This window comes from Oncorhynchus nerka, linkage group LG26 (genome assembly GCF_034236695.1).
Source record: "Oncorhynchus nerka isolate Pitt River linkage group LG26, Oner_Uvic_2.0, whole genome shotgun sequence".
Classification (NCBI taxonomy): Eukaryota; Metazoa; Chordata; class Actinopteri; order Salmoniformes; family Salmonidae; genus Oncorhynchus; species Oncorhynchus nerka.
Genome location: NC_088421.1, coordinates 8,755,876 through 8,782,901, shown reverse-complemented (window position 1 = coordinate 8,782,901; position 27,026 = coordinate 8,755,876). Strand labels below are relative to the sequence as shown.

The following is a 27,026-nucleotide window of genomic DNA, read 5'->3' as shown; positions in this document are numbered from 1 at the left end:
GATCATGTCAGTGTCATCAGAATGATAAGTCATTGAGTCATTGTTCACGAACAAGGTCGTCAAAAAGTTTAGGCATGTTGTCAATGTAACTGTGTACTTTGACAGTATTACCTGTTGTAAACGTATGCTACAGTTTGGATGACAGTTACTGTTTTGAAAATGCACAAGGCTGCACTTCTATTGCTTATATCAATTTCAACAGTACTATTTACATATTACTGTATGTGGGTTATTGATGGAAAGAGACTGGACAACCCAAGGGGCACAAAGGAAAAAAAACTAAATTAGAAAGAAACACAGGAAACCACCCCTAAGGCACAACTTTGCCCGCAGCACTGTTGTGCTGTCTCTACACATCCAGATGTTCCTGTCTGTCGGCCCACATATTCTCATCCACATCACACCGGATATTTTCCCTTCCAATGCAACGTGGAAATAATCTTTTGGAATGCCTTATCCATCCACTGCAGGCGTCTACTGTGATGTCCTCACATGCTGCATCCATTGCAGCCAGCAGGGTCATCTGTGTGTGTGGCTGACGATCGTACACCTTCCACCTCCATGCTGAAAATAACTCCTCAATTTGCTTAAGGAATGGTGAATAAGGTGGGAGGAATTCTACGAGCATCCTCGGGTGGATCACAAACCATTGCCTTATGATGTTTGATCGATGGAAACTCACATTATCACAAATGACCACATACTTTGGCAAATCCTCTCTAAACAGACCCCTCTCATCATCAGGGATGAGAGCCCTGTAGAGAGTCTCTAAAAAGTTGAGTAGATGCTGGGTGTTGTATCGCCCTATAAGGGGGATATGGGTTAGGACACCATGCTCCGAAATAGCAGCACACATGGTGATATTTCCTCCCCGTTGGCCTGGCAAATCCACAGTAGCTCTGTGACCGACGATATTCCGACCCCGCCTTCTGCATTTGTTCAGGTTGAAGCCAGCCTCATCCACGTATACAAAGTTGTGAGAGGGTTCACTTGATTCCAACTCCATTATACGCTATATCCCAGAACACACAGTTGAATTTGTTTTGGAAAGGAAGAGTGACATAAAATGTACATGCATGTTCCTTCCACAGCAATGGAAATGTGTGCAGTTTATGCTTACTGTACTATGTATCACTATAAAATGTTGCTGTAAAGTAGTTACGTAGATATATGTTTTACCTGTACATACTGGTACCGTAGCTCCTTAACTCTGTCCTCATTCCTTTGGAATGGTACACGGTACAGCTGTTTCATACTCATCTGGTTTCTATGCAGCACCCTGTCGATGGTTGAGATGCTAACCGTATGGATGTTTTCAAAGACATCGTTGTCTTCTATAATGGTCCTTTGTATCTCCCTGAGTCTCATGGCATTGTTTACCCGGACCATGGTGCAAATAGCCTCCTCCTGTTGAGGTGTGAAAAGGCGTCCTCTCCCACCGGTTTGAGGTAATCTTGCAGTCCTATGTGGGGAAAAATGCAGTGATGCATCATACACTTTCACATAGACAAAAACTATGTGAACACACATTTTACTGTAAAACATACAGGTGGGTGCATGTAAGGTGCAGTATGTATCTGTATAGAGTATATTTCTGTATGCTGTGAAATACAAGTGGACTACTGTAATATGAAGCATTGTAGGAAGTATACAGTATACTGCGTATATACAGTAACAGTGCAGTGTACATTGGTGGACATACCTGTTCTCTCTTCGAAACGTTTGAACGATTGAGGACACGGTTGATCTCCCAATATTCGGCTGCACCCTTCGACCCGCCTCAGCCATTGTAAGGCCATGATTGACAACATGGTCTACAATAGTGGCCCTTATGTCATCAGATATGCGCCTATGTCCTCTTCTGCCTCTTCCTCTGTTTTGCCTTCCACCACGCATCCTTGCTCCTCTTCTTCCTCCTCTTGGCTGTTGACCCTGTTCATTTCCTGGTCCATCCATTATTGGAAAATTGCAACTCTGTGTTGTGGTCTGTCTATATATGCTTGCCAATTGATTCTTCATGAGATGCAACTTTGAGCAATTTAGACAACTGGTTGATTGTTGGTTGAACTAACACTTTACATTCCTTCATGAGTGAGGGTCAATTTCACCTGCACGATTCATCAATTCACGTTTTTGTACAAAAGGTCTAATAGAAATGTGTAAAACTATGCTTGACAGTTTATGACAAATAGTTCAACAATTTAGCATGTAATGGCTTATGCAAGGAACTAATGCCTAGATGTTTTGAGGGGTAAGACTATTCAACAGAGAACCATCTACTATATTTTGATCAACATGACATGAGCAATTGATAATGTGGAAAAAAGCTGACACTTGTACATTATCAATTGCAATTTGTTCAAAGGAATAAGAAAATGCTTTAATGATGTGCACAAGTGACTAGATGATTTGAAATTTGTACAAGTAGTATCAAGAATTGCACTTTTGATCTAAGAAATGCACCAAAGCGACTGAGAAAAACAGTAAGTATTTTATACCATTGCAGCTAATCAAATTGAAAATATGGCCTTTGATTTCTAGATTAAAGACCTTCCAATGGATGACCTTGTCGTCGTCGTCGTCGTCCCCCCTCCCTGCCTGCTGGGAGCAATCTTTGATCAAACTCAATTACACTGTTGAAACAAATAGGCTGATATAGTATTTATTCAGCCAGTAACTATTGTAAGAGAAAAGTGTGTACTGTGTACAGTGCATTCGGAAAGTATTCAAACCTCATTACTTAAAATGGATTAAATTGCAACGTTTTGTAATGTCAGTGGAATTATGTTTTTAGAAATGTGTACAAACTAATAAAAAACAGAAAATCTGAAACGTCAATCAATAAGTATTCAACCACTTTGTTAAGGCCTAAATCAATTCTGTAGTGAAACGCTGCTTAACAACTCACGTAAGTTGCATGGACTCACAATGTTGATCATGATTTGTGAATGACTACCTGATCTCTGTATCCCACACATACAATTATCTGTAAGGTCCCTTAGTAGAGCAGTTGAATTTCAAACACAGATTCGACCACTGATCACTCCACCCATCAACCACTGAGGAGCATGCTCTCGCAGCCCCGACAGGTGATATTCTGCCCAAACGCTATACACCATTGGCTTTCAAACCTTGTTCCTGCAGCTACCCAGCGCTTAATTTGGGAAACCAAGTGAAATCTGTTCCGGAACATCAATAGTAACATGTTTTCGCAAACATAACATATTTCACTAAACTGTTGACAGCCCGTCTGCGCGCTCAGGAAAGGTATAAAGGAGAGAGTGGAGGAGATGGAAATGCATGATGGTGAGATATTCTGTATAGCTGAAGGTAATGTGACTCTCGATTAATTATGAAAATATATTTTTTTAAACCCCTATTAGTAGGCTATTCAAAATCAGGCTAAGTGTAAACCGCCCTGCACAAACAATGAACCAAGAGCATCACCTAGGGCTGGCTACATGTTCTCTCCAAGACTAATGGATAGACATTTTGAAGAGTAGCATAAGGTAACCAGTCCACCCAGTATGTATAATAATACGGTCCACACTCAAAGGCGATTATTCTAATTAATTTAATTTTGGAGCATAAGCTAGGCCAATTATGTACCAAGACATCTGAAATCAGTGTTTTTTTAAATGTTTTTCTGTCATGCGTAATGTGCACTAGGCTGTGTGTTGTATAACGGCACAATCATCATTTTTTTTTTCTTTTTTTTTTATTCGGGCTTGGGCTCATAACCTATGCGTGTTTTGAATTAATCATCACCTTAGAAAGGCTGTCCATTTTGTTGTGTTAGGCTTTCAAACAACATCCACAACAATCATGTTTTACACTGTTTCAACCTGCTGTTGAACTTCTTTAGTTCAAATTGATCATCACAGTGAGTTTTTTTTAAAGTACGATAGGCCTACTGTTTTGATAAGTGTTTGATGTGCTTTTCGAAGCACTTTCATGGGTGTCAGAGTGGTTAGAGGGACAATGGAGCCCTGAGTACCAGGCCATTAGGACCTGATGGTAGATGGCAAAATCGGGTACTACCAAAGCATGTTCAGAGTGCATAAAAGGAGATCAATGTGACTCAACAGTCACATGGAATTTTACTGTGGTCTTGACTCATGACTGCCTGTGTGGCGGTAATATGGTCACTGCAACAGCCCAAGTCCTTCCTAGCTCAGTTGTCAGAGAGGAAGGAACCCACTCAGGGATTTCACAATGAGGCCAATGGTGTTTTAATGGCTGTGATAAAAGAAAACTGAGGATGGATCAACAAAATTGTAGTTACTACACAATACTAACCTAATTGACAAAGTGAAAAGAAGGAAGCCTGTACAGAATACAAGTATTCCAAAACATACATCCTGTTTGCAACAAGGGAATAAAAGTAATACTGCAAAAAATGTGTCAACGCAATTCACTTTTTGTCCTGAATACAAAGTGTTATGTTTGGGGCAAATCCAATACAACACGTTACTGAGTACCAATCTCCATATTTTCAAGCATAGTGGTGGCTGCATCATGTTATGGGTATGCTTGTAATCGTTTAGGACTGGGGAGTTTTTCAGGATAAAAAATAAACGGAATGGCGCTAGGCACAGGCAAAATCCTAGAGGAAAACCTGGTTCAGTCTGCCTTCCACCAGACACTGAGAGATGAATTCACAGTTCAGCAGGACAATAACCTAAAACACAAGGCCAAATCTACACTGCAGTTTCTTACCAAGAAGACAGTGAATGTTCCCGAGTGGCCGAGTTGCAGTTTTGACTTAAATCTACTTGAAAATCTATGGCAAGACCTGAAAATTGTTGTCTAGCAATGATCAACAACCAATTTCACAGAGCTTGAATCATTTTGAAAAGAATAATGGGCAAATGTTACACATTCCAGGTGTGGAAAGCTCTTAGAGACTTACCCAGAAAGACTCACAGCTGTAATCGCTCCCAAGGGGCTAGAAAGTATGTAAATTAGATAAATGTGCAAACCTTTCTAAAAACATGTTTTCACTTTGTCACTAAGGGGTATTGTGTGTAGCTAGGTGATAAAAATGTTTCTATTTCATCACTGTTTATTTCAGGCCATAACACAACACAATGAGGAATGTGGAATAATAACTGGTATGAATACCTTCAGAAGGCACTGTGTCTCTTGTACTATAGAAGTACTATTATGTCCTCAATAGTGACATTGACTCTGTCACTGTTGTGTGCTGTCCCTCCTCACACTTGAGCACCGTCCTGCTGACTAGCATTGATCCAGTTCCATGCTTGACTAGCTCCTTGTCAAGTGTCAGTTGTGCAGAGGTGAGGACGGAGTCAGGCGCAGGACACAGAACTGAGTAAAATAACGTACTTTACTCTGAAAAACAAAACCAGACAATAAATCCACGCAGGGATAACAAACTCCAACACAAAAGACTAACACAAAACCAGGAACAATCACGCACAAAACATAATGAGAACCAGAGGGTTAAACAGGGAAATAATAGTAACGTAATGGGAACCAGGTGTGTACAATCAAGACATAACAAATGGAAACAGAAACGTGGATCGGTGGCCGAACGCCGCTCGAACAAGGAGAGGCACTAACTTCGGCGGAAGTCGTGACACTCCGAGCTCTCTGTGGCTCTGTGCTTGTCAAGGTCGTGACACTCCGAGCTCTCTGTGGCTCTGTGCTTGTCAAGGTCGTGACTGAGCCCATTAGATTGGACACAAATTAGGACTACCCCAGAAACAAATCCTCTCTAGGTTGATATTGTCATTTAACATCATTTCAGGTGTCCTTAAGTGATTCAGTGTACAACATTGCTTGAGTTGAGGCCTATGTGGTCAGTTCTGATTGCGATTGAAAGTCATGATGGACCCAGTCCTGCTCTGTCTTCTACTCACAATTCAAACTCAAGTCGTGTTCCTAAATCTTGTTATCAATGACCATGTTCGGTGTACCAACGAATTGCCGAAGTGCAACGTTTTAAAAAAGCCATAATCCTAAAATGTGCAGACCTAATAATGGGTCCCAACCCAATGCCACCATTTTGCATGCGCAGAAATGGACCAAAATGCAACGTCTCATTCCCCACAGGTGGTGGTCAACAAGGCGGCCATGATCGTGAACCAGCTGACACGGAAAGAGGCGTCTCGCCGGGTGCTGATGCAGTCCCCCCAGATGGTGGCGGCGGTGGTGCGGGCCATGCAGAACACGGGAGACATGGAGACAGCCCGTTGTGCCGCCAGCGTCCTCCACAGCCTGTCCCACCAGAGAGAGGGCCTGCTCGCCATCTTCAAGTCCGGAGGCATCCCCGCCCTGGTCCGCATGCTCAGGTAGGAGAGGAGGGAGGGATTAGTGGGTGGATGGATGGATGTTGAGGGGTAGATGGGAGTGGAGAGATGGAGGGAGGGAAGTGTCGACAGATGTTTGGATAGATTGTTGGTAAATGGTTTGATGTGAAGGAGTAGGTATGGATCAGTGGATAGAAGGATCGGTAGATGTTTGAATACTTGTATGGTTAAAGTGGAGAATGGACTGGTTGGGGTGAATAGATAGTCCCAATCTTCGCTCTCTCTCCCCCGCTACTCTCTCCTCTTCCATCCTATCATCTCTTCCCTCTGCTCAAACATTCTCCAACCTATCTCCTGATTCTGCCTCCTCAAACCTCCTCTCCTCCCTTTCTGCATCCCTTGATTTTCTATGTCCCCTATCCTCCAGTCCGGCTCGGTCCTCCCCTCCTGCTCCGTGGCTCGACGACTCATTGCGAGCTCACAGAACAGGGCTCCGGGCAGCCGAGCGGAAATGGAGGAAAACTCGCCTCCCTGCGGACCTGGCATCCTTTCACTCCCTCCTCTCTACATTTTCCTCTTCTGTCTCTGCTGCTAAAGCCACTTTCTACCACTCTAAAGTCCAAGCATCTGCCTCTAACCCTAGGAAGCTCTTTGCCACCTTCTCCTCCCTCCTGAATCCTCCTCCCCCTCCCCCTCCTCCCTCTCTGCAGATGACTTCGTCAACCATTTTGAAAAGAAGGTCGACGACATCCGATCCTCGTTTGCTAAGTCAAACGACACCGCTGGTTCTGCTCACACTGCCCTACCCTGTGCTCTGACCTCTTTCTCCCTCTCTCTCCAGATGAAATCTCGCGTCTTGTGACGGCCGGCCGCCCAACAACCTGCCCGCTTGACCCTATTCCCTCCTCTCTTCTCCAGACCATTTCCGGAGACCTTCTCCCTTACCTCACCTCGCTCATCAACTCATCCCTGACCGCTGGCTACGTCCCTTCTGTCTTCAAGAGAGCGAGAGTTGCACCCCTTCTGAAAAACCTACACTCGATCCCTCCGATGTCAACAACTACAGACCAGTATCCCTTCTTTCTTTTCTCTCCAAAACTCTTGAACGTGCCGTCCTTGGCCAGCTCTCCCGCTATCTCTCTCAGAATGACCTTCTTGATCCAAATCAGTCTGGTTTCAAGACTAGTCATTCAACTGAGACTGCTCTTCTCTGTATCACGGAGGCCCTCCGCACTGCTAAAGCTAACTCTCTCTCCTCTGCTCTCATCCTTCTAGACCTATCGGCTGCCTTCGATACTGTGAACCATCAGATCCTCCTCTCCACCCTCTCCGAGTTGGGCATCTCCGGCGCGGCCCACGCTTGGATTGCGTCCTACCTGACAGGTCGCTCCTACCAGGTGGCGTGGCGAGAATCTGTCTCCTCACCACGCGCTCTCACCACTGGCGTCCCCAGGGCTCTGTTCTAGGCCCTCTCCTATTCTCGCTATACACCAAGTCACTTGGCTCTGTCATAACCTCACATGGTCTCTCCTATCATTGCTATGCAGACGACACACAATTAATCTTCTCCTTTCCCCCTTCTGATGACCAGGTGGCGAATCGCATCTCTGCATGTCTGGCAGACATATCAGTGTGGATGACGGATCACCACCTCAAGCTGAACCTCGGCAAGACGGAGCTGCTCTTCCTCCCGGGGAAGGACTGCCCGTTCCATGATCTCGCCATCACGGTTGACAACTCCATTGTGTCCTCCTCCCAGAGCGCTAAGAACCTTGGCGTGATCCTGGACAACACCCTGTCGTTCTCAACTAACATCATGGCGGTGGCCCGTTCTTGTAGGTTCATGCTCTACAACATCCGCAGAGTACGACCCTGCCTCACACAGGAAGCAGCGCAGGTCCTAATCCAGGCACTTGTCATCTCCCGTCTGGATTACTGCAACTCGCTGTTGGCTGGGCTCCCTGCCTGTGCCATTAAACCCCTACAACTCATCCAGAACGCCACAGCCCGTCTGGTGTTCAACCTTCCCAAGTTCTCTCACGTCACCCCGCTCCTCCGCTCTCTCCACTGGCTTCCAGTTGAAGCTTGCATCCGCTACAAGACCATGGTGCTTGCCTACGGAGCTGTGAGGGGAACGGCACCTCAGTACCTCCAGGCTCAGATCAGGCCCTACACCCAAACAAGGGCACTGCGTTCATCCACCTCTGGCCTGCTCGCCTCCCTACCACTGAGGAAGTACAGTTCCCGCGCAGCCCAGTCAAAACTGTTCGCTGCTCTGGCCCCCCAATGGTGGAACAAACTCCCTCACGACGCCAGGACAGCGGAGTCAATCACCACCTTCCGGAGACACCTGAAACCCCACCTCTTTCAGGAATACCTAGGATAGGATAAAGTAATCCTTCTCACCCCCCTTAAAAGATTTAGATGCACTATTGTAAAGTGGCTGTTCCACTGGATGTCTTAAGGTGAACGCACCAATTTGTAAGTTGCTCTGGATAAGAGCGTCTGCTAAATGACTTAAATGTTAAATGTAAATAGACATGGATGGATGGATGGATGGATGGATGGATGGATGGATGGATGGATGGATGGAGTGATGTATTTATATTTTTATAGGCATTGTAGGTTGGTGGTTTGATGGGGAGTGAATTAGTGAAAGATAGAGAGAGAAAAAGCAAGGGGGTGAAAGAGAAAAATAGATAGGGTAGAATTCAGAATTGCAAGGTAGAATTCAGTGTTAGAAATAAAGGGATTTAGGCACACACTGTTCTGGCCTGTCTCTGCATCTGCAGTTGTGTACGTGCTGTGTGTGCTCATTTGTGTGTGTGTGTGTGGTGTGTGTGTGTGCAAGCATGGGCGTGTGTAAGTGTGTGTGTGTGTGTGTGTGTGCGTGCGTGCATGCTTATGTGTGTGTATCCAATCCACCATGTCCACTACTGCCTGAAGGCTAAGATATTAGCATATCACATTATTACCCATCAGAAATGAGGTGTCATCCTGTGCTCATTAACTTGGCCAAACTGGTTTGCACATCATTTCAACCTGACCACCAGGCTCATTTTAAACTCACGATAAGTGGTGGCCATTTTACATAGTCATTTCTCAGGCAGAGAGTCCCTTTATCTCTGTTTACACAGTATAAGCCCTGTATAACAGTCTAGGGGGCATCAGACAGAAACTAAATTAAGACATTTAATTAATTCAGAAACAAAATTCACATAAATACAAATTGAAAAACCTCCCTGTACAAGACTGTCAAATAGGGACTTAGATGCAGATTCATGAAAGAGAAATGTGGTTTTTTTAATGATACAAAGAGCAGCAAGGGCAAATTTTAAAAAACAAATTAAAGCAAATGAAATTCAGAGGGAACTAATTGGGAAAAGAAAGGTCATGCTAATTTCTCTCATACCTCCCTCTCTTCATCTGGTCTCTGCCTCTCTATTTCCCTCCCTCTCCCCTCTCTCCCTGCTTCCCTCCCCTCCCCCTCACCTTTCCTCTTCCCTCAGTTCTCCCATGGAGTCAGTGCTGTTCTATGCCATCACCACCCTCCACAACCTGCTACTGCACCAGGAGGGAGCCAAGATGGCGGTGCGCCTGGCCGACGGCCTGCAGAGGATGGTGCCCCTGCTGAAAAAGAGCAACCCCAAGTTCCTGGCCATCACCACTGACTGCCTGCAGCTGCTCTCCTATGGAAACCAGGAGAGCAAGGTGCGTGGTGGGGGTGGGGGGTGGGGGTCTTTGGCATGTATGCATGGGGATCATCATATTTGGCATAGTGGTATTGGCACAGTGTGTGTGTGCGTGTGTGTGTGTGTGCGTGTGTGTGTGTGTGTGTGTGTGTGTGTGTTTTGGCGTGTATGCGTGTGGATAATGCTTGAGACATCATATTTGGCATAGTGGTATTGGCACGGACTACCTGCATCTCTTCACTGCAGTCAAGGGAGAGTGTGTGTGTGTGTGTACTTGCAGTGTGTGTGTGTGTGTACTTGCAGGTCAGGATTATGCGTGATCCCTTTTAGTGCCACCTGCAGCTGCACTGCAGGGGAGCAAGGGTGCATATGCACGTGACGTGTGTGTGTGTTTGTGTGTGTGTGTGTGTGTGTGTGTGTGTGTGTGTGTGTGTGTGTGTGTGTGTGTGTGTGTGTGTGTGTGTGTGTGTGTGTGTGTGTGTGTGTGTGTGTGTGCATGAACACAGACACGTACACTGTACATGGCCTTACCACTGGCTACCTTCAGCTGCATTACTACAGAGTTTGGACATTACATTACATTGCATTATGAATTGTCTCAAATATGATTGTTAGAATAATAATACTAGTGTCTTTAATACCCTGTATTACATCAGTAATATGCTGAATATTAAGTGAATATAATTCAATCAAATACACATATTGCTATTATTATTCAAACAATCATATTTGAGACAATTCATAATGCAATGTAATGCAATGTCCAAACTCTGTAACGATATTTCATTATATATGACAGTGGTTTTTTTTTTTCATTGTTATTCCTCTCAGCTTATCATCCTAGCCAACGGGGGCCCTGAGGGGCTGGTCTTCATCATGAGGAACTATAATTATGAGAAACTGCTGTGGACCACCAGCCGTGTGCTCAAAGTTCTCTCAGTGTGCCCTAGCAACAAGCCCGCCATAGTGGAAGCTGGTGAGTGTGTGTGTGTTTTTGGGGTGGGTGGGTGTGTGTGTTATGTGTGTGTCTGTACATATGTGTGTGTCTGTGTGTGTGTTGTCTCATCCTATCCATAAAGGAGCCATCTTTAACCTCCTCTTTCATCCTTCCAGGGGGCATGCAGGCCCTGGGACAGCACCTGACTGGCTCCAGCCAGCGCCTCACACAGAACTGCCTCTGGACCCTGAGGAACCTGTCTGATGCTGCCACTAAACAGGTCAGGAAACCACAGAGTCCATTTTGAATCAGCATAGACCGTACCATAGACTAATACAGAGAGTCTATAAAGACCAATGACTGTATATACAGTATGAATGAACAAAGTCATCGATCACATGACACCCTTTATTCCTATGTGAAGACTCCATATTGCATTGAAGCCAAATTAAGTTGGTTAAGATGGCATCTTACGGGGACGTACCATGCACAGTTTGAGCTCCTCCAGGAAGTGACGTTGCAGGCAAGCTCAGTGCTGCCCCATTTCATTGAGTAACTCCAGTTGAAAGCCGACCAGGGTACTGCTGGCTGCCATTCACAACTAAACCATCCTTATAACTTCTTCTGTGTGCGATTTTAAGATAATTGGTACAAGGACATACATCTGGTATATTAGAAAAGCACCTATTGGTGCCATGATTGTCTTCAAAAATGTGAAGATTGACCATGTGGAGGGTCATTTTTCCATCCACTATAATGGGAGATCCTGTTTTCTGCTAACAGTCCCGTGGTCGGCCTTGGAATTCTTTGGTTTCAAAGGGGCAGTCGTTCTCCCCTGATGAAGACAGTACCATCGAGTTCTACAGAGACAGTAACATAGTTGGAGTTCTACAGTAAAACATAGAATGAACAAACAAAGGACGGACAAATGTAAGAATTCTCGACCCGCCTCTCTCTCTGTCTGTAGGAGGGTCTGGATGGCCTGCTGCAGGTGTTAGTGGGACAGCTGGGTTCGGACGACGTCAACATGCTGACGTGCGCCACGGGGATCCTGTCCAACCTCACCTGCAACAACTCCCGCAACAAGACCCTGGTCACGCAGTGTGGCGGCGTCGAGGCGCTCATCCACGCCGTGCTGCGGGCAGGAGAAAAGGAGGATGTGGCTGAGCCCGCAGTCTGCGCCCTGCGCCACCTGACGTCACGCCACCAGGACGCTGAGCTGGCCCAGAATGCTGTGCGGCTGCATTATGGTATTCCTGCCATTGTCAAGCTGCTGGGGCAGCCCCACTACTGGCCTGTGGTGAAGGTGAGGGGGGAGATAGTTGGTTGGGGAGGGGATGGGAGTGGGGAAGAGGTGAGAAAAAGGTATACTGTGCTTGTTTTGTCTGTCTCGTTGTTTTGTCTGTCTCGTTGTTTTGTCTGTCTCGTGGTTTTGTCTGTCTCGTTGTTTTGTCTGTCTCGTGGTTTTGTCTGTCTCGTTGTTTTGTCTGTCTCGTGGTTTTGTCTGTCTCGTTGTTTTGTCTGTCTCGTGGTTTTGTCTGTCTCGTTGTTTTGTCTGTCTCGTGGTTTTGTCTGTCTCGTGGTTTTGTCTGTCTCGTTGTTTTGTCTGTCTCGTGGTTTTGTCTGTCTCGTTGTTTTGTCTGGCTGGTAGCTCCATTACTGAACTTTGGTTAAGTTGAAGGTGAGGGGTGAAAGATCAGAGAGTGAAGTTTGCAGGCTGGTTGTGGTTGTTTTGACTGACCAGTTGATCTTTTGTTCATTGTTTTGTCTGGCTTGAGTGTTCGGTTGTTTTGTTTGGCTGTCTGTTTTTGTCTTTGTGATTGTTTTGTTTACCTAAATAACCGGTTGTGGTACATCCATTTATTTATGTGTCTATATCCAGCAGCTGCAGTCAGATTTGAATGATTCCTCATTTAACGGGTGCTTGAGTGAGGTTAAAATCATTACATACAGCCACCACTCATTGTCCCCTTCTTTGCAATGTGTGATGCACTGTACATATTAATATATATTATTTTTGGAAACAACATGGCTGTACTATTTATGGCTCTATTTCATTTGCATTGCGGAAGTTCAGGTTTACAGCGTTATTGAATGTTCCCGCTTTAGTGGAGACTTTATTCATAGTAAACACTTCACATGTCGGTCCAATCGGAAATGACCGTCACATTTCTATTGTGGAATCTGTAACGCTTCAGCGACACATACTGAATGGAGCCCTTCATTTAGTTGGAACTGTTGTTTGAAGATTGTAGTACTTTAATAAAGGAGGACTTTTAAATGAAAGCAGGTCAGAGGGGATGTTTTGGAGAAAGTGGGACCTGCATAGGGGAAGAAGTTGTCCACTATGTGAGATGTAGTGCAGGCAGGTTACTGGGCTGTACCCTGTGGCAGGGCACAGGACGTGCTTCCCATAATCCCGCTGGGTTGCTCTGGAGACCATTCGGCTGCCTCAGACAACACCCGCTGGCTCCCACTGTCCCCTCTCTAGCTTTTTGTTTTTGTTTTGGAGAAAATGAGGGAGGGAGGGAGGGAGTGAGAGAGAGAAAATACACAAAGATGAAGTAAAATAGAAATGGCTAATTTGGGTGAGAGAGAGAGAGAGAGAGAAGGGGCTGCTCACAGGCAGTAAGTGCTTCACACAACAACGTCACGGTGGAACAATGATAACATCGTCTGGGATTTGCAAGGCCTTCGATGTCATTCTTTATCAATGAAAACAAGATTGGTTGGATTTTTCTCTGAATCCAGTGGCTGCCTTGTGAATTCATATCAATATGTTATTGTTGTCTGTTTCATCAGGGAATAGTGCACACCCATCTTTGACAGCAGGTGGATTTAAGGATAGCAAGAGAGTTAAATGCTCAACTTGCCAGAATAACCACTCTCACAACGAAATAAATCAAGCTAAAATGTCAGCCTAGTATGAGGGTAAACCAACGTCTAACATTATTAGCTATGCTGTTGATATAGAGTAGATATAGTAAAATGATAGTAGGCATAATAGTAATATCAATAGTAATACAGTATAGCAATAGTTGGATACTAGTAATATCAGTGGTACGTTATCATTGTTTTAATGCCATCTTTACTTTATGAGTGGTAGTTTTCCTCTCTTGTGATCTCGACAGTCAACTAGTATGATAAGGAAGGTTACGTTCCCTTCCCCCTCCAACCCCGCGCTGCAGTCTCTGATCTCCTCTGATTCGCTCCCAGCAAGCAGCATCCGTGAAGCACGCTTGAGTTCATGCCAATTGGATCAGAACACTTCAATGGTCGAGGGTATGTCTGTGTCCTGCTGTCCTGCTCTGTCGTTCCCATGGGCACTGGTCCACAAGAATGGCCCTTTATTTTTACCCCGATGTGCACTAGCCTCTCTGTGTGTCGTGTTTGTGTCCCAATAGTCCATCTTTGTTTCCTTGTGTCCTTTCCCTCAATTCTGATCTGAAAGTATTTGATGAGGGAGTGAAGGCAGTGTGGTAGGCACCTATCTAGTGTTTTCACCTGCCATTGGTCTTAAAGGACAGAGGAAAGTCATCCATTTAAGAGTACTTGTACCCGCTTTGTGTGTGCGTGTAGGCCTATGTATGTGCACTTGGCAAGTGGCCATGTGTGACTTCACGACTCCAGTGACACATGTCCCCCATCTGTAGCAGCAGGTAAACATTGACATCTCTCATCCTCTACTTCAACTGACAGAAAGGTGTTTGTGTTTTCAAAGGCCTATTGGCAGCCAGCTATCCATGTATTGGCAGCCAGCTATCCATGTATTGGTAGCCAGCTATCCATGTATTGGCAGCCAGCTATCCATGTATTGGCAGCCAGCTATCCATGTATTGGCAGCCAGCTATCCATGTATTGGCAGCCAGCTATCCATGTATTAGCAGCCAGCTATCCATGTATTGGCAGCCAGCTATCCATGTATTGGAAGATTGTTGCTGATTACTTGACCATGTATACAACACTTCCCATTTAGGGGCTATTAGGCTTTCTGAGTTCATTATCCCTGATTGACTTGTTTTTAGTTCCCACACACACACACACACACACACACACACACACACACACACACACACTGCTCTCTCCCTCACACACACACACCTCCTCTATCTCTGCGTCCTTCTGCTCTACGTCAGCCAAAAGGGTTGTCTGCACCAAGCTGTGCCTAATCACTAATTTACACCTTCTGAATTTTAACCTCATACTGTGCGTGTGCGTGTGTGTGTGCGTGTTCTTGTCTATCCAAACTCATATGAACATCTTGGCCATGTTCTGTTATAATCTCCACCCGGCACAGCCAGAAGAGGACTGGCCACCCCACATAGCCTGGTTCCTCTCTAGGTTTCTTCCTAGGTTTTGGCCTTTCTAGGGAGTTTTTCCTAGCCACCGTGCTTCTACACCTGCATTGCTTGCTGTTTGGGGTTTTAGGCTGGGTTTCTGTACAGCACTTTGAGATATCAGCTGATGTACGAAGGGCTATATAAATACATTTGATTTGATATGAATAAGCAGAGAGAGCCGTATAAATATGTATGCTGGAATGTACACGTGTTCATGTTCATCTGTGACTGCGTACACATACATGTTCTGTGCACAAGTAGGATCTAATCTTTCATTTACAGGTTGAATTAGCCAATCGTTCCGCCCTCTCCCTTTCTCTCTCTCTGCACGGTGTGGAGGCAGACGCAACGGGCCATGCCTGCATTTTCCTCCTGATCTGCACTCCTCACTGACAGACAGCAGGGGATTTGTGTGTGTGTGTGTGTGTGTGCGTGTGCGTGTGTGTGTGCATTGGCGTGTGTGGAGGATTAGGCAACCAGACCTCCATCACAGAACATGCCAGTGGAGGATTCTCAATACAGCCGGAGCTCTTTTAATAAAGGGGATGTTGTTATTTAATGATGTGAAATGAATGAGGTTTTTAAAAGGGGACTATATAAGATGTTATTGGCCCCTGTTGGGGCTAGGGGTCGGGGTATGGGAAATGGGAGGGAACAGGGCAGGGTTATGGTAAGCCAGACCATCATTTCAGGAGATGGCATCTCACGTTCTGTTAAATGTGATTGCAGTTACATTGCTGCATCACTTGCACAGTCGCACATATAGGTGTATATCTTAGGGTACCTATGCGTTCTTTCACATGAGCTCCACACTGCAGTGCCAAGTCCTTAATAGATGTGTACTATTTGCTTTCATACATGCACCCTCATAATCATGCAGTATATCATGTATTTGTGCACAAGGTGTTGTAGCAGTAACAGAGATAATATTGGTGCTTTTTCCATACAGCTACGTTCATCCCGCCCACTCTCTTTCCCATAGGCCACGGTTGGTCTGATCCGTAACCTGGCGCTGTGCCCAGTCAATCAGGCCCCACTGAGGGATGCTGGAGCCATCCCCCGATTGGTCAACCTGCTGCTGAAGGCTCACCAGGACACCCAGAGACACGCCTCCAGTTCTCAGCAGACGTACCAGGTCAGCCACGACACCATTCAGCACATAAGACTCACTATCACAGGAATGACACTGTCAAAATCCACAATGATAGAAGTTATGTCACCTTCACCACAAATATGCAAGTCACTCACAGTTACAGCACATACACAGAGTGAGTCGCCGCCGTTGCAACCCACATACCACAGATGAATCCACTCCATTACTTGCTAGCCATATCACACATATCATCACCAATTCAAATACGCTGAAGCCCCCCAAGGCAACATTCTTTCAACACTCTGCAGATCAAATCACAAACATTCCAAGGCTGCATTCTCTGTGTTTGAAACAGTTCCTCACACTGTAGAAATAGTAGGTTGTATTTCAGACTCGGTAAAGGGGTGCAATGCGTCACACAGGGGTCCCAGCAGGATAGTCCATGTGGTCACCGCCATGCCCCAGCTCCAGCACACGCCCCCATCCCAGAACTCTCCAAACCCAGTGTTGGCCAGCGGCCTATGGGGAGACTCAGTGACAGAGATCAATTTCAGTCCACTGGCCCACTTTGAACTCTGAGCGGCACAACAATATGCACACGTATAGACAGAGAGCTGTGGTTTGAGGGGAAAATAAGAAGTGTGGGCTAAGTTTGTGAGAGACGACCAGGGAGTTTTTCCACTGATTTGTTGTCTGTAAATAGTGTACTTAAACTCGAGGCAGGATACGCACACATACACAACCTCTCAAGTCTACTACTAATTTAATGCGGTTTTGAAGCCATGGGGAGCTTGGCCAAATGATTTGGGATACAGTGTTCTCTGTATGATACAGTGCTCTCTTAGTGTCAAAGTTGTATTGTTAAGATTGTCAAACCAGCTTACATGAAGTAGATCAGACACACACACACACACACACACACACACACACACACACACACACACACACACGCGCGCAATGTTAAATGATGAAAACAAACCCATATATCAACTTATCGTCACAGAGGATTTCACAAAGTCACACACATACACAGTTCCTAACTCTCTTCCCCACTCTCCACTCAGGATGGTGTTCGTATGGAGGAGATAGTGGAGGGCTGTACAGGAGCCCTGCACATCCTGGCTAGAGACCCAGTCAACAGGGGAGAGATCGCCAGCATGCAGACCATCCCACTCTTTGTACAGGTCTAATACATGAATGTCTAATACATCTAATACAGTTGGTGTTGTATGCACTTGTGTGACAGAGAGAAAGTGGGAAAAATTTGTGAAAATAAGTGAGTGTGTGTACTTGTGAGTTTTTGGTGTATTTTAGCAGATGTGTCTGAGCTCTCCCCCACTCTCTCCATCCGCCCGTAGCTGTTGTACTCGTACGTGGAGAACGTGAAGCGTGTGTCTGCGGGGGTGCTGTGTGAGCTGGCCCTGGACAAGCAGTCTGCGGAGATGATCGACGCAGAGGGAGCCTCCGCCCCGCTTATGGAGCTGCTGCACTCCAACAACGAGGGCATCGGTCAGTCTCTTCATAAACAGCAGCTTTAGTGGATTTTATACAGCTCTCTTTTTTAAACAAACACTTGGGCTTTCAACAAACATTCATATATATGTTCTTTAAAAACAAAGACTTTCAAAACAGTCCCATGTACGGTGCATTCGGAAGGTATTCAGACCCCTTGACTTTTTCCACATTTTGTTACGTTACAGCTTTATTCTGAAATTGTTTTTTTTTTTTTTTTACATTTCCCACATCAATCTACACACAATACCCCATAATGACAAACTAAAAACAGGTTTTTAGACATTTTTGCAAATGTATTCAAAATAAAAAACGGAAACATGACATTTACATAAGTATTCAGACCCTTTACTCAGTACTTTGTTGAAGCACCTTTGGATGCGATTCTAGCCTTGAGTCTTCTTGGGTATGACGCTACAAGCTTGGCACACTTGTATTTGGGGAGTTTCTCCCATTCCTCTCAGCAGATCCTCTCAAGCTCTGTCAGGTTGGATGGGGAGCGTCACTGCACAGGTATTTTCAGGTCTTTCCAGAGATGTTCGATCAGGTTCAAGTCTGGGCTCTGGCTGAGCACTCAAAGACATTCAGAGACTTGTCCCGAAGTCACTCCTGCATTGTCTTGGCTGTGTGCTTAGGGTTGTCTGAGGTCCTGAGCATTCTGGAGCAGGTTTTCATCAAGGATCTCTGTATTTTGCTCCGTTCATCATTGCCTTGATCCTGACTAGTCTCCTAGTCCCTGCCACTGAAAAACATCCCCACAGCATGATGCTGCCACCACCATGCTTGACGCTTGGCATTCAGGCCAAAGAGTTCAATCTTGGTTTCATCAGACCAGAGAATCTTGTTTCTCATAGTCTGAGAGTCATTATGTGCCTTTTGGAAAACTCTAAGTGGGCTGTAATGTGTATTTTACTGAGGAGTGGCTTCCGTCTGGCCACTCTACCATAAAGGCCTGATTGGTGGAGTGCTGCAGAGATGGTTGTCCTTCTGGAAGGTTCTCCCATCTCCACAGAGAACCTCTAGAGCTCTGTCAGACTGACCATCGGGTTCTTGGTCACCAAGGCCCTTCTCCCCCGATTGCTCAGTTTGGCCGGGCTCTAGGAAGTGTCTTGGTGGTTGCAAAATTCTTCCATTTAAGGATGATGGAGGCCACTGTGTTCTTTGGGACCTTCAATGCTGCAGACATTTTTTTTTGGTACCCTTCCTCAGATCTGTGCCTCAACACAATCCTGTCTCAGAGCTCTACGGACAATTCCTTCGACCTCATGGCTTGGTTTTTGCTCTAACATGCACTGTCAACTGTGGGACCTTATATAGACAGGTGTGTGTCTTTACAAATGATGTCCAATCAATTGAATTTACCACAGGTAGACTCCAATCAAGTTGTAGAAACATCTCAAGGATGATCAATGGAAACAGGATGCACCTGAGCTCAATTTCAAGTCACATAGCAAAGGGTCTGAATACTTATGTAAATAAGGTATTTCTGTTTTTTAATTGTTAATAAATTTGCTAAAATGTCTAAATATTTTTTCGATTTGTCATCATGGGGTGTGTGTAGATTGCTGAGGATTGATTTAAAAAAAATCCATATTAGAATAAGGCTGTAATGTAATGACATTTGGAAAAAGTCAAGGGTCTGATTACTTTCCAAAGGCACTGCACATACAAATAGACACACACACACACACGTGCCTCTCCTACACTCTTAGAAAAAAAGGTGCTATCTAGAACCTAAAAGGGTTCTTCAGCTGTCCCCATTAGAGAACCCTTTGTAGAACCCTTTTTGGTACTAGGTAGAACCGTTTTGGGTTCCATGAAGTACCCTTTCCACAGAGGGTTCTACCTGGAACCAAAAAGGGATCTCCAATGGGGACAGCTGAAGAACCCTTTTGGAAACCTTTTTTTAAGAGAGTGTACACACAAACCTCCACACTTCCCCCCCTTCTCTTTCTCTCTCTCTCTCGCACACACAAGCATATGCACACAGACCTCTTACAAACAAATATGACATCTTTCTCTATCTCTCCCTGGGCTCTCTCCATCTTCTTTTAATAATGTGTGCTGACTAATCAAACATGATATCTCTGCCTCCCATCTCTCTTTCCCCATCTTGCTTTCTCAATGTTGTCCTATGTACCCCATTAGCATTTTGGGTACTCATCATAACTGTCATAGCATAGAGGCAATGACAAACAACCTCTTGATATCTCTCCCTCCCTCCCTCCCTCCCTCCCTCCCTCCCTCCCTCCCTCCCTCCCTCCCTCCCTCCCTCCCTCCCTCAATGTCTCCCCACACCCCTCCCTCCCTCCCTCCCTCCCTCCCTCCCTCCCTCCCTCCCTCCATGTCTCCCCACACCCCCTCCCTCCCTCCCTCCCTCCCTCCCTCCATGTCTCCCCCTCTCCCTCCCTCCCTCCCTCCCTCCCTCCCCACACCTCTCCCTCCCTCCCTACCTCTCCCCCCCCTCCCTCCCTAACCTCTCCCTCCCTCCCTCCCTCCCTCCCTCCCTCCCTCCCTCCCTCCCTCCATGTCTCCCCACACCTCTCCCTCCCTCCCTCCCTACCTCTCCCTCCCTACCTCTCCCTCCCTCCATGTCTCCCCACACCTCTCCCTCACAGCCACCTATGCAGCAGCCGTTCTCTTCCGTATCTCGGAGGACAAGAGTTCTGACTACAGGAAGCGTGTGTCCGTGGAGCTCACCCACTCACTGTTCAAACACGACCCTGCAGCCTGGGAGATGGTAAGCCTCTGCCTCTGACGCCGCCTATAGCCTGGGAGCGACCAGTACAAGGATCAGTCAGTAGTGGCTGGCCCTGTTTGAACACCTTTAAGGTTGATCTCAGTTGTCTATAAGGGCTTGACTGGCTTACACCCTTGGATTGCTTTAAACCAATCCAATATTTCTCAGATCAGTCATTGCTTCAGGGGAGAACTGTATCAAAATCCAAATACACACAAGTGGACACGACACAATCGATACCACTCAGTAATCAATCTGTATGTTTACCGTTCATGCTCGCATTACCATAAAAATGAATCCCCAATAACTAACTCTATCTAGTGTTTGTACATCATTTCAAAACCTGCATGCCTAATGCGCTAAGTATCTCCGAGCCCCACACATCGCCACAGGCTTCCAAAGCTCAATGGATAATTACCGCCATCGAGGCTCACCGATTGGATTAGTGGCAGATCTGGCATAGGTTTTAATCAATCACATCGAGCTGGTAACCTGCTGACTCATCAGGTTGTCAAGGGGAACAGAGACAGGGAGGCCCAAAGCAGACAGGTCTACTGTTTACACTACATCCACCATGAGGAAGTATTGAACTCCAAAGGGATAGATTTACTGACTGGGCGTCGTTGGCACCAGATGTAGTTTTTTAGAAGGGCATTATCCGATAAAAGTATAGTATTGAAGTTAGAATGGTACATCTTTCCTTGAATATTTCTCAATCTCTCTCTTTCTCTCCAGGCCCACAATGCTGTACCCATGCAAGCTGCATACTTGGCGGATGGTGAGTGTGGACCAGTCCTATCCTACAGTACAGTACACCAACGTAACACCACTTTTGTATTCTATGCTAGATGATAAACCAGGTGGTTCAAGCCCTGAATGCTGATTGGCTGAAAGCCGTGGTATATCAGACCGTGTACCATGGGTATAACAAAAAATGACTATTTACTGGTCTAATTGCGTTTGAAACCAGTTTATAATAGCAGTAAGGCACCTGAGGGGTGTGCGGTATATGGCCAATACACCACGGCTAAGGTCTGTATCCAGGTACTCCTCGTTGCCTCGTCCGTAAGAACAGCCCTTCACCATGGTATATCAGCCATATACCACACCTCCTCAGGCCTTAATGCTTAATTATACTAATGCAACGAACATCTTACATTACACTACTGCGTTTCACCAAAAAAATGGCAAGAGAGAGATAGATCGACGAACCAGAAGAGAGAGGCAGAGAGGATTTGACACACACGGATTGAAATGGATTGACACCCACACACACACCAGAGTCAGACCTCATTTAGGTTAAGTGCCACTTGATTGGTTTCCTGTCAGTGGCTGTGACAGTGGACTGTGTGTACCAGAGGGTGATCATTAAATCAACGTGCAAGCATTGTCCCAGCAAAGTCTGCCCTCGTCTCACTAGTCACGCACACACACACACACACACACACACACACACACACACACACTAATGAGCATCAGAGAAGAGGAGGAAAAGGAGAGGCACGTGTCTATAGAGAGCCGGAGCCAGGTCTCGTCCTTTTCCCCCTCAACAGTCCTTCAGGCCCTGGGAGTGTGGGGGACCCCTGCTGTTTATGTAATGCACTCGGCCCCCTGGCCGTACTCCAGAGATTGTGTGTGGGTGTGTGTGCATTCATGTGCGTTCATGTGTGTGTTTCTCTCTGATGTGTCTGTTCCCGCCATGTCCTGGAGAGGGGGGAGGGTGTCAGGGGGCGTGGTAATGGGGGGAGGAGGGGTACACTGTAGGATGTCATTCAATTCACAGAGGTACCTGTCTATTTCCCCTCTGGTCACAATTTCCATGTCATTTACATTTCCATTAACTGGCCATCTATCGTCGTCAAGCGATCTCCCGCACTCTCTCTCTCTCTCTCTCTCTCTCTCTCTCTCTCTCTCTCTCACACACACGCTGCTGAGTTGACACCCACACTCTCTTTTCCACTGCACGGCTAATGCTCCTTCCTGTGATTGCGTAACACTTCTCTATAGAAAACACTGGCACTCTCTCTGTCTCTCTCTGGTGAATTTATATTTTGTTTTCCCCCCTAGCTCTGTCGGTCACTACTGTCTCTGTCTCTTTGCAGTCATACAGCGTCTTTCTCTCGCTAATCTTAGGTCTCGGTCATATGTCCTAGTTGTGAATCTCCACTCTGTCTTCCTCTCCTCTGGTCCATCCCTCTCTCTGCATACAGTAAATCCTCCTCATTTCAATATCTTTAATTATAATTCTGAACTCTATCCCTCATATCCCCCTGTGTGTGTGTGTGTGTGTGTGTGTGTGTGTGTGTGTGTGTGTGTGTGTGTGTGTGTGTGTGTGTGTGTGTGCGTGCGTGCGTGCGGTACACTAGTCACCATCCTTCCAGAGCACTATGTGTCCTTTCGATGCTGACGCTTAATCCATAGCGCAGTGCTCACATTATTAAACAGGGTATGAAATAGCATTAATGGAATAGAATAGAGGTGAAGGTGAAGAGATTATTATTCCTGTTCTTCTTTCCATCCGTCACAGGAAAACGTCTGCTGATGGGAGCAAAGCTCATTTCTGTCTGCCTGTCTAGTAATTTGGATGCTTGCAAACTGTCTGTCAGTGTCAATACTCCAAATAAGCTTGCCTCTCTGTTTGCCTGGGTATTCTATATTGTTTGCCTGGGTATTCTATATTGTTTGCCTGGGTATTCTATATTGTTTGCCTGGGTATTCTATATTGTTTGCCTGGGTATTCTATATTGTTTGCCTGGGTATTCTATATTGTTTGCCTGGGTATTCTATATTGTTTGCCTGGGTATTCTATATTGTTTGCCTGGGTATTCTATATTGTTTGCCTGGGTATTCTATATTGTTTGCCTGGGTATTCTATATTGTTTGCCTGGGTATTCTATATTGTTTGCCTGGGTATTCTATATTGTTTGCCTGGGTATTCTATATTGTTTGCCTGGGTATTCTATATTGTTTGCCTGGGTATTCTATATGGTTTGCCTGGGGATTCTATATTGTTTGCCTGGGTATTCTATATTGCCTGGGTATTCTATATTGTTTGCCTGGGTATTCTATATTGCCTGGGTATTCTATATTGTTTGCCTGGGTATTCTATATTGCCTGGGTATTCTCATTTCTCTCTCTTTCCCTCTCTCTCTGTCCCTCCTTCCCTCAGAGCTGGATGGAGGCTACCCCCCCTATGGCTACTCTGACCTGGGCATGGGCGGGATGCCACTGGAAGCAGAGATGCATGAGCAGTACATGCCTGAGATGGCCTACGATCCCCGACAGCCCTACCCAGAGCCCCTCTAACACACAGGGCCAGGTCAGTGATATAGATGCTACCCAGAACCCCCTTTAACACACAGGGCCAGGTCAGCGATGTAGATGCTACCCAGAACCCCCTTTAACACACAGGGCCAGGTCAGTGATATAGATGCTACCCAGAACCCCCTTTAACACACAGGGCCAGGTCAGTGATGTAGATGCTACCCAGAACCCCCTTTAACACACAGGGCCAGGTCAGTGATGTAGATGCTACCCAGAACCCCCTTTAACACACAGGGCCAGGTCAGTGATATAGATGCTACCCAGAACCCCCTTTAACACACAGGGCCAGGTCAGTGATGTAGATGCTACCCAGAACCCCCTTTAACACACAGGGCCAGGTCAGTGATGTAGATGCTACCCAGAACCCCCTTTAACACACAGGGCCAGGTCAGTGATATAGATGCTACCCAGAACCCCCTTTAACACACAGGGCCAGGTCAGTGATGTAGATGCTACCCAGAACCCCCTTTAACACACAGGGCCAGGTCAGTGATATAGATGCTACCCAGAACCCCCTTTAACACACAGGGCCAGGTCAGCGATGTAGATGCATACACACAGCTACACAGAGCTCCTCTAATGCACAGACTCAGCGCAGTGCGCGCTAACCAAGGTTGCCAGGTGCACGGTGTTTCCTCAGACACATTGGTGCGGCTGGCTTCCGTGTTGGATGGCGCTGTGTTAAGAAGCAGTGCGGCTTGGTTGGTTTGTGTATCGGAGGACGTATGACTTTCAACCTTCGTCTCTCCCGAGCCCGTACGGGAGTTGTAGCGATGAGACAAGATAGTAGCTACTAAACAATTGGATACTATGAAATTGGGGATAAATAAATAAAAATACATTTAAAAAACACAGCTCTGTAGTTATATAGTACACTAATGAATAACTCAGCATACCATAATTGCAACATTTTAAGACCACATGAAACATTGGATTATGTCTAAATAACTGCCTCTTCCATTGATAGCACAAAATGGAAAGGGCGTGAACACCATGGAGGGACAGCTGAAAGAGGATTTCACCACAAAGGGAAACTCCTATTTCATGGGGAGACATTGGCCAATCAGGGGCTATTGTCAGAAAACACAAGAAAAAGAAAAGAAAAAAAACAATAACAAGAATTTAGTGTTCCTCAAAATGAAAAGTTGCTTTGTTACAGTTAATGTGGAGGGAAATTGAACTTTAACTTGTAGATGCTGTGTTGGTTTTAGGCGTTTCCTTGCATATTTACATTGCAGATTATTATTATTTTTCTTCATGTGTATAATTGACATGGCGGTATGCAGTAGTCCTCAACAATAACCAGTAACATTGAGTTCAGACAAGAAGTCCTGTTCGCCACGTTATGAGACCAGTGGCTAATTGAAACAGCAGCGGCCCCTGTGCTGCCTATAACTGTCTATCAGTCCAGTCTATGATCCAGACTGCTGCCGGGTCTGAGGATCCGAGACACGCACCCTCTCCCCTGAATGTGTGTACACAGCCACTCTCTCCCAGCCGAGTGGTCTCCCAGGCACACTAAACTACAACTTCAGCTGGTGCGGTTGGTTCACCTCTCTTCCTGTGGACCGGTCTTGCTCACCAACAGTTATAGACACTCAACCGACACAGTATACATATGCATCGCCGTTTAATACATTGCGCTTCAACATAAAATGTGTGTATGATCCAAAATGTCATGTCTGGCAGGCCCGCACCCTTTTACAGCTACTACAACTGACGTTTCCTCAAAGTATGTATGTCGTTGTGGAGGAGGTGTTTTTTTTAATGTCTTGATTTGGGGGGGGTTCTGAGGTAAGAGGCAGGGGAAGAATGCCAAAGAGATTTATTTTGTGACGATGATAATCATATAGCTTTCTGTTTATTTTCTATTTTGATTGGGGGGTTGTGTGGGGGGGAGCAGTAATCGTGATCCTGTTTGTAGAGTGTGTGTTCTATGGCGAGACCCCGCTGCACATTCCTACCTTCCAAACGATAGGAAAGGCAACGAGAAACGAGGGATGATAGAAGGATGATGTTGATAAGCGATGAGTGTACCATACGAATGAAGGGGAAATTAACACTATGAATATGCATTTTTACAGAACATTTTTAGTTTGAAACTTTTTTTCAAATAAAACAAACTATATTAACTAGCCTGTCTCCTGTGTATTTGTTGGCTAATTGGATCCTATTTATCCCTGAGGTCATTGTTGCTTTCACTCACTGTCAGTCAAGCAAGGTCCAAACCCCAGACTATAAAACCCATTGCAGGCTGGTAGTGAAGAATCCAAAGGAAACTCTGTCTCACAGCGCCCTCATGTGTCCCTAAAAGGCAGGATATCGGCCCTCTCAGAGTACCACATTCGGGTTTCAAATAGTAAAAACCCAAAGCTTATGATAAATACACTGATAACTAACCCCTATTCATCTGTGCATGTAACAGAGGGAGATCGTACCGGATAAAACTCACCCACGGCTTGAAACGGTGCCATTAAATCGGAAAGGGGTCACGGCTCCAATGTAACCTCCATTACTGTGCGTCACACATGCCAAGTGAGAACCAGTATGAAATAACGTGTATAGAGAGAAGGTAGAGATTCAGCATTGATTATAGGGATAGGATTTCCCGGACAACATAAGAGAAAGGAGGCAGTCTGTCTGTGTGTGTTTGTGTGCGTGTGTCGTCTTCATACAGTATAGGCATACTGCCACCAAGTGCTTGTTGTGGTAGTTCACGGCTGGGCACAGTGTCTGACATTTCCATCTCACACCTGACTCCTTCACTATTTGGAAAGCATGAAATTGAAGGAAAAAGTCTATAGTGCACCCCAGAATATGAAGATGGGTACAACTAGAAGTTGCCCTCTTGCTTATTAAAGATAGTGTTTTAGTTACACATAATGCAGATGCTTAGATGATGTGTGGTGTAGTTTCTTCCGAACCTCCCCCAACCTTGCATTCAAGAACAAGATTTTCAGCCAGAATGATTGTTGCTGTCATAAGAATGTATAAATTGCCTCATGTAACACAGCATCATTCGATACCATTACAGAGAAGTTCTTCTAGCCTGCCTCCATTTTGATGTAGACTCAAAGATCGTGGATAAATGAAGATGTCTTAGTCAGGCAGTT

General features: G+C 45.7%; 1 protein-coding gene across 3 annotated transcripts in view; it reads left to right on the top strand.

Moving 5' to 3' along the window:
- Positions 1–25,713, top strand: part of LOC115110189 (junction plakoglobin-like) — a 67,865-nt gene extending 42,152 nt beyond the window's left edge. For all 3 annotated transcript variants that reach the window (XM_029635620.2, XM_065010043.1, XM_065010042.1), the window contains exons 5-16: positions 6,079–6,317; positions 9,785–9,986; positions 10,799–10,943; positions 11,081–11,184; positions 11,872–12,210; positions 16,227–16,379; positions 17,402–17,521; positions 17,696–17,846; positions 20,468–20,589; positions 21,325–21,367; positions 23,759–23,908; positions 24,881–25,713. In XM_029635620.2, coding sequence (XP_029491480.1) covers positions 6,079–6,317; positions 9,785–9,986; positions 10,799–10,943; positions 11,081–11,184; positions 11,872–12,210; positions 16,227–16,379; positions 17,402–17,521; positions 17,696–17,846; positions 20,468–20,589; positions 21,325–21,367; positions 23,759–23,895 — 1,755 coding nt within the window. In that variant the 3' untranslated portion in view covers positions 23,896–23,908; positions 24,881–25,713. The remainder of the gene's footprint in view (positions 1–6,078; positions 6,318–9,784; positions 9,987–10,798; positions 10,944–11,080; positions 11,185–11,871; positions 12,211–16,226; positions 16,380–17,401; positions 17,522–17,695; positions 17,847–20,467; positions 20,590–21,324; positions 21,368–23,758; positions 23,909–24,880) is intronic.
- The last annotated feature ends 1,313 nt before the right edge of the window (positions 25,714–27,026 follow it).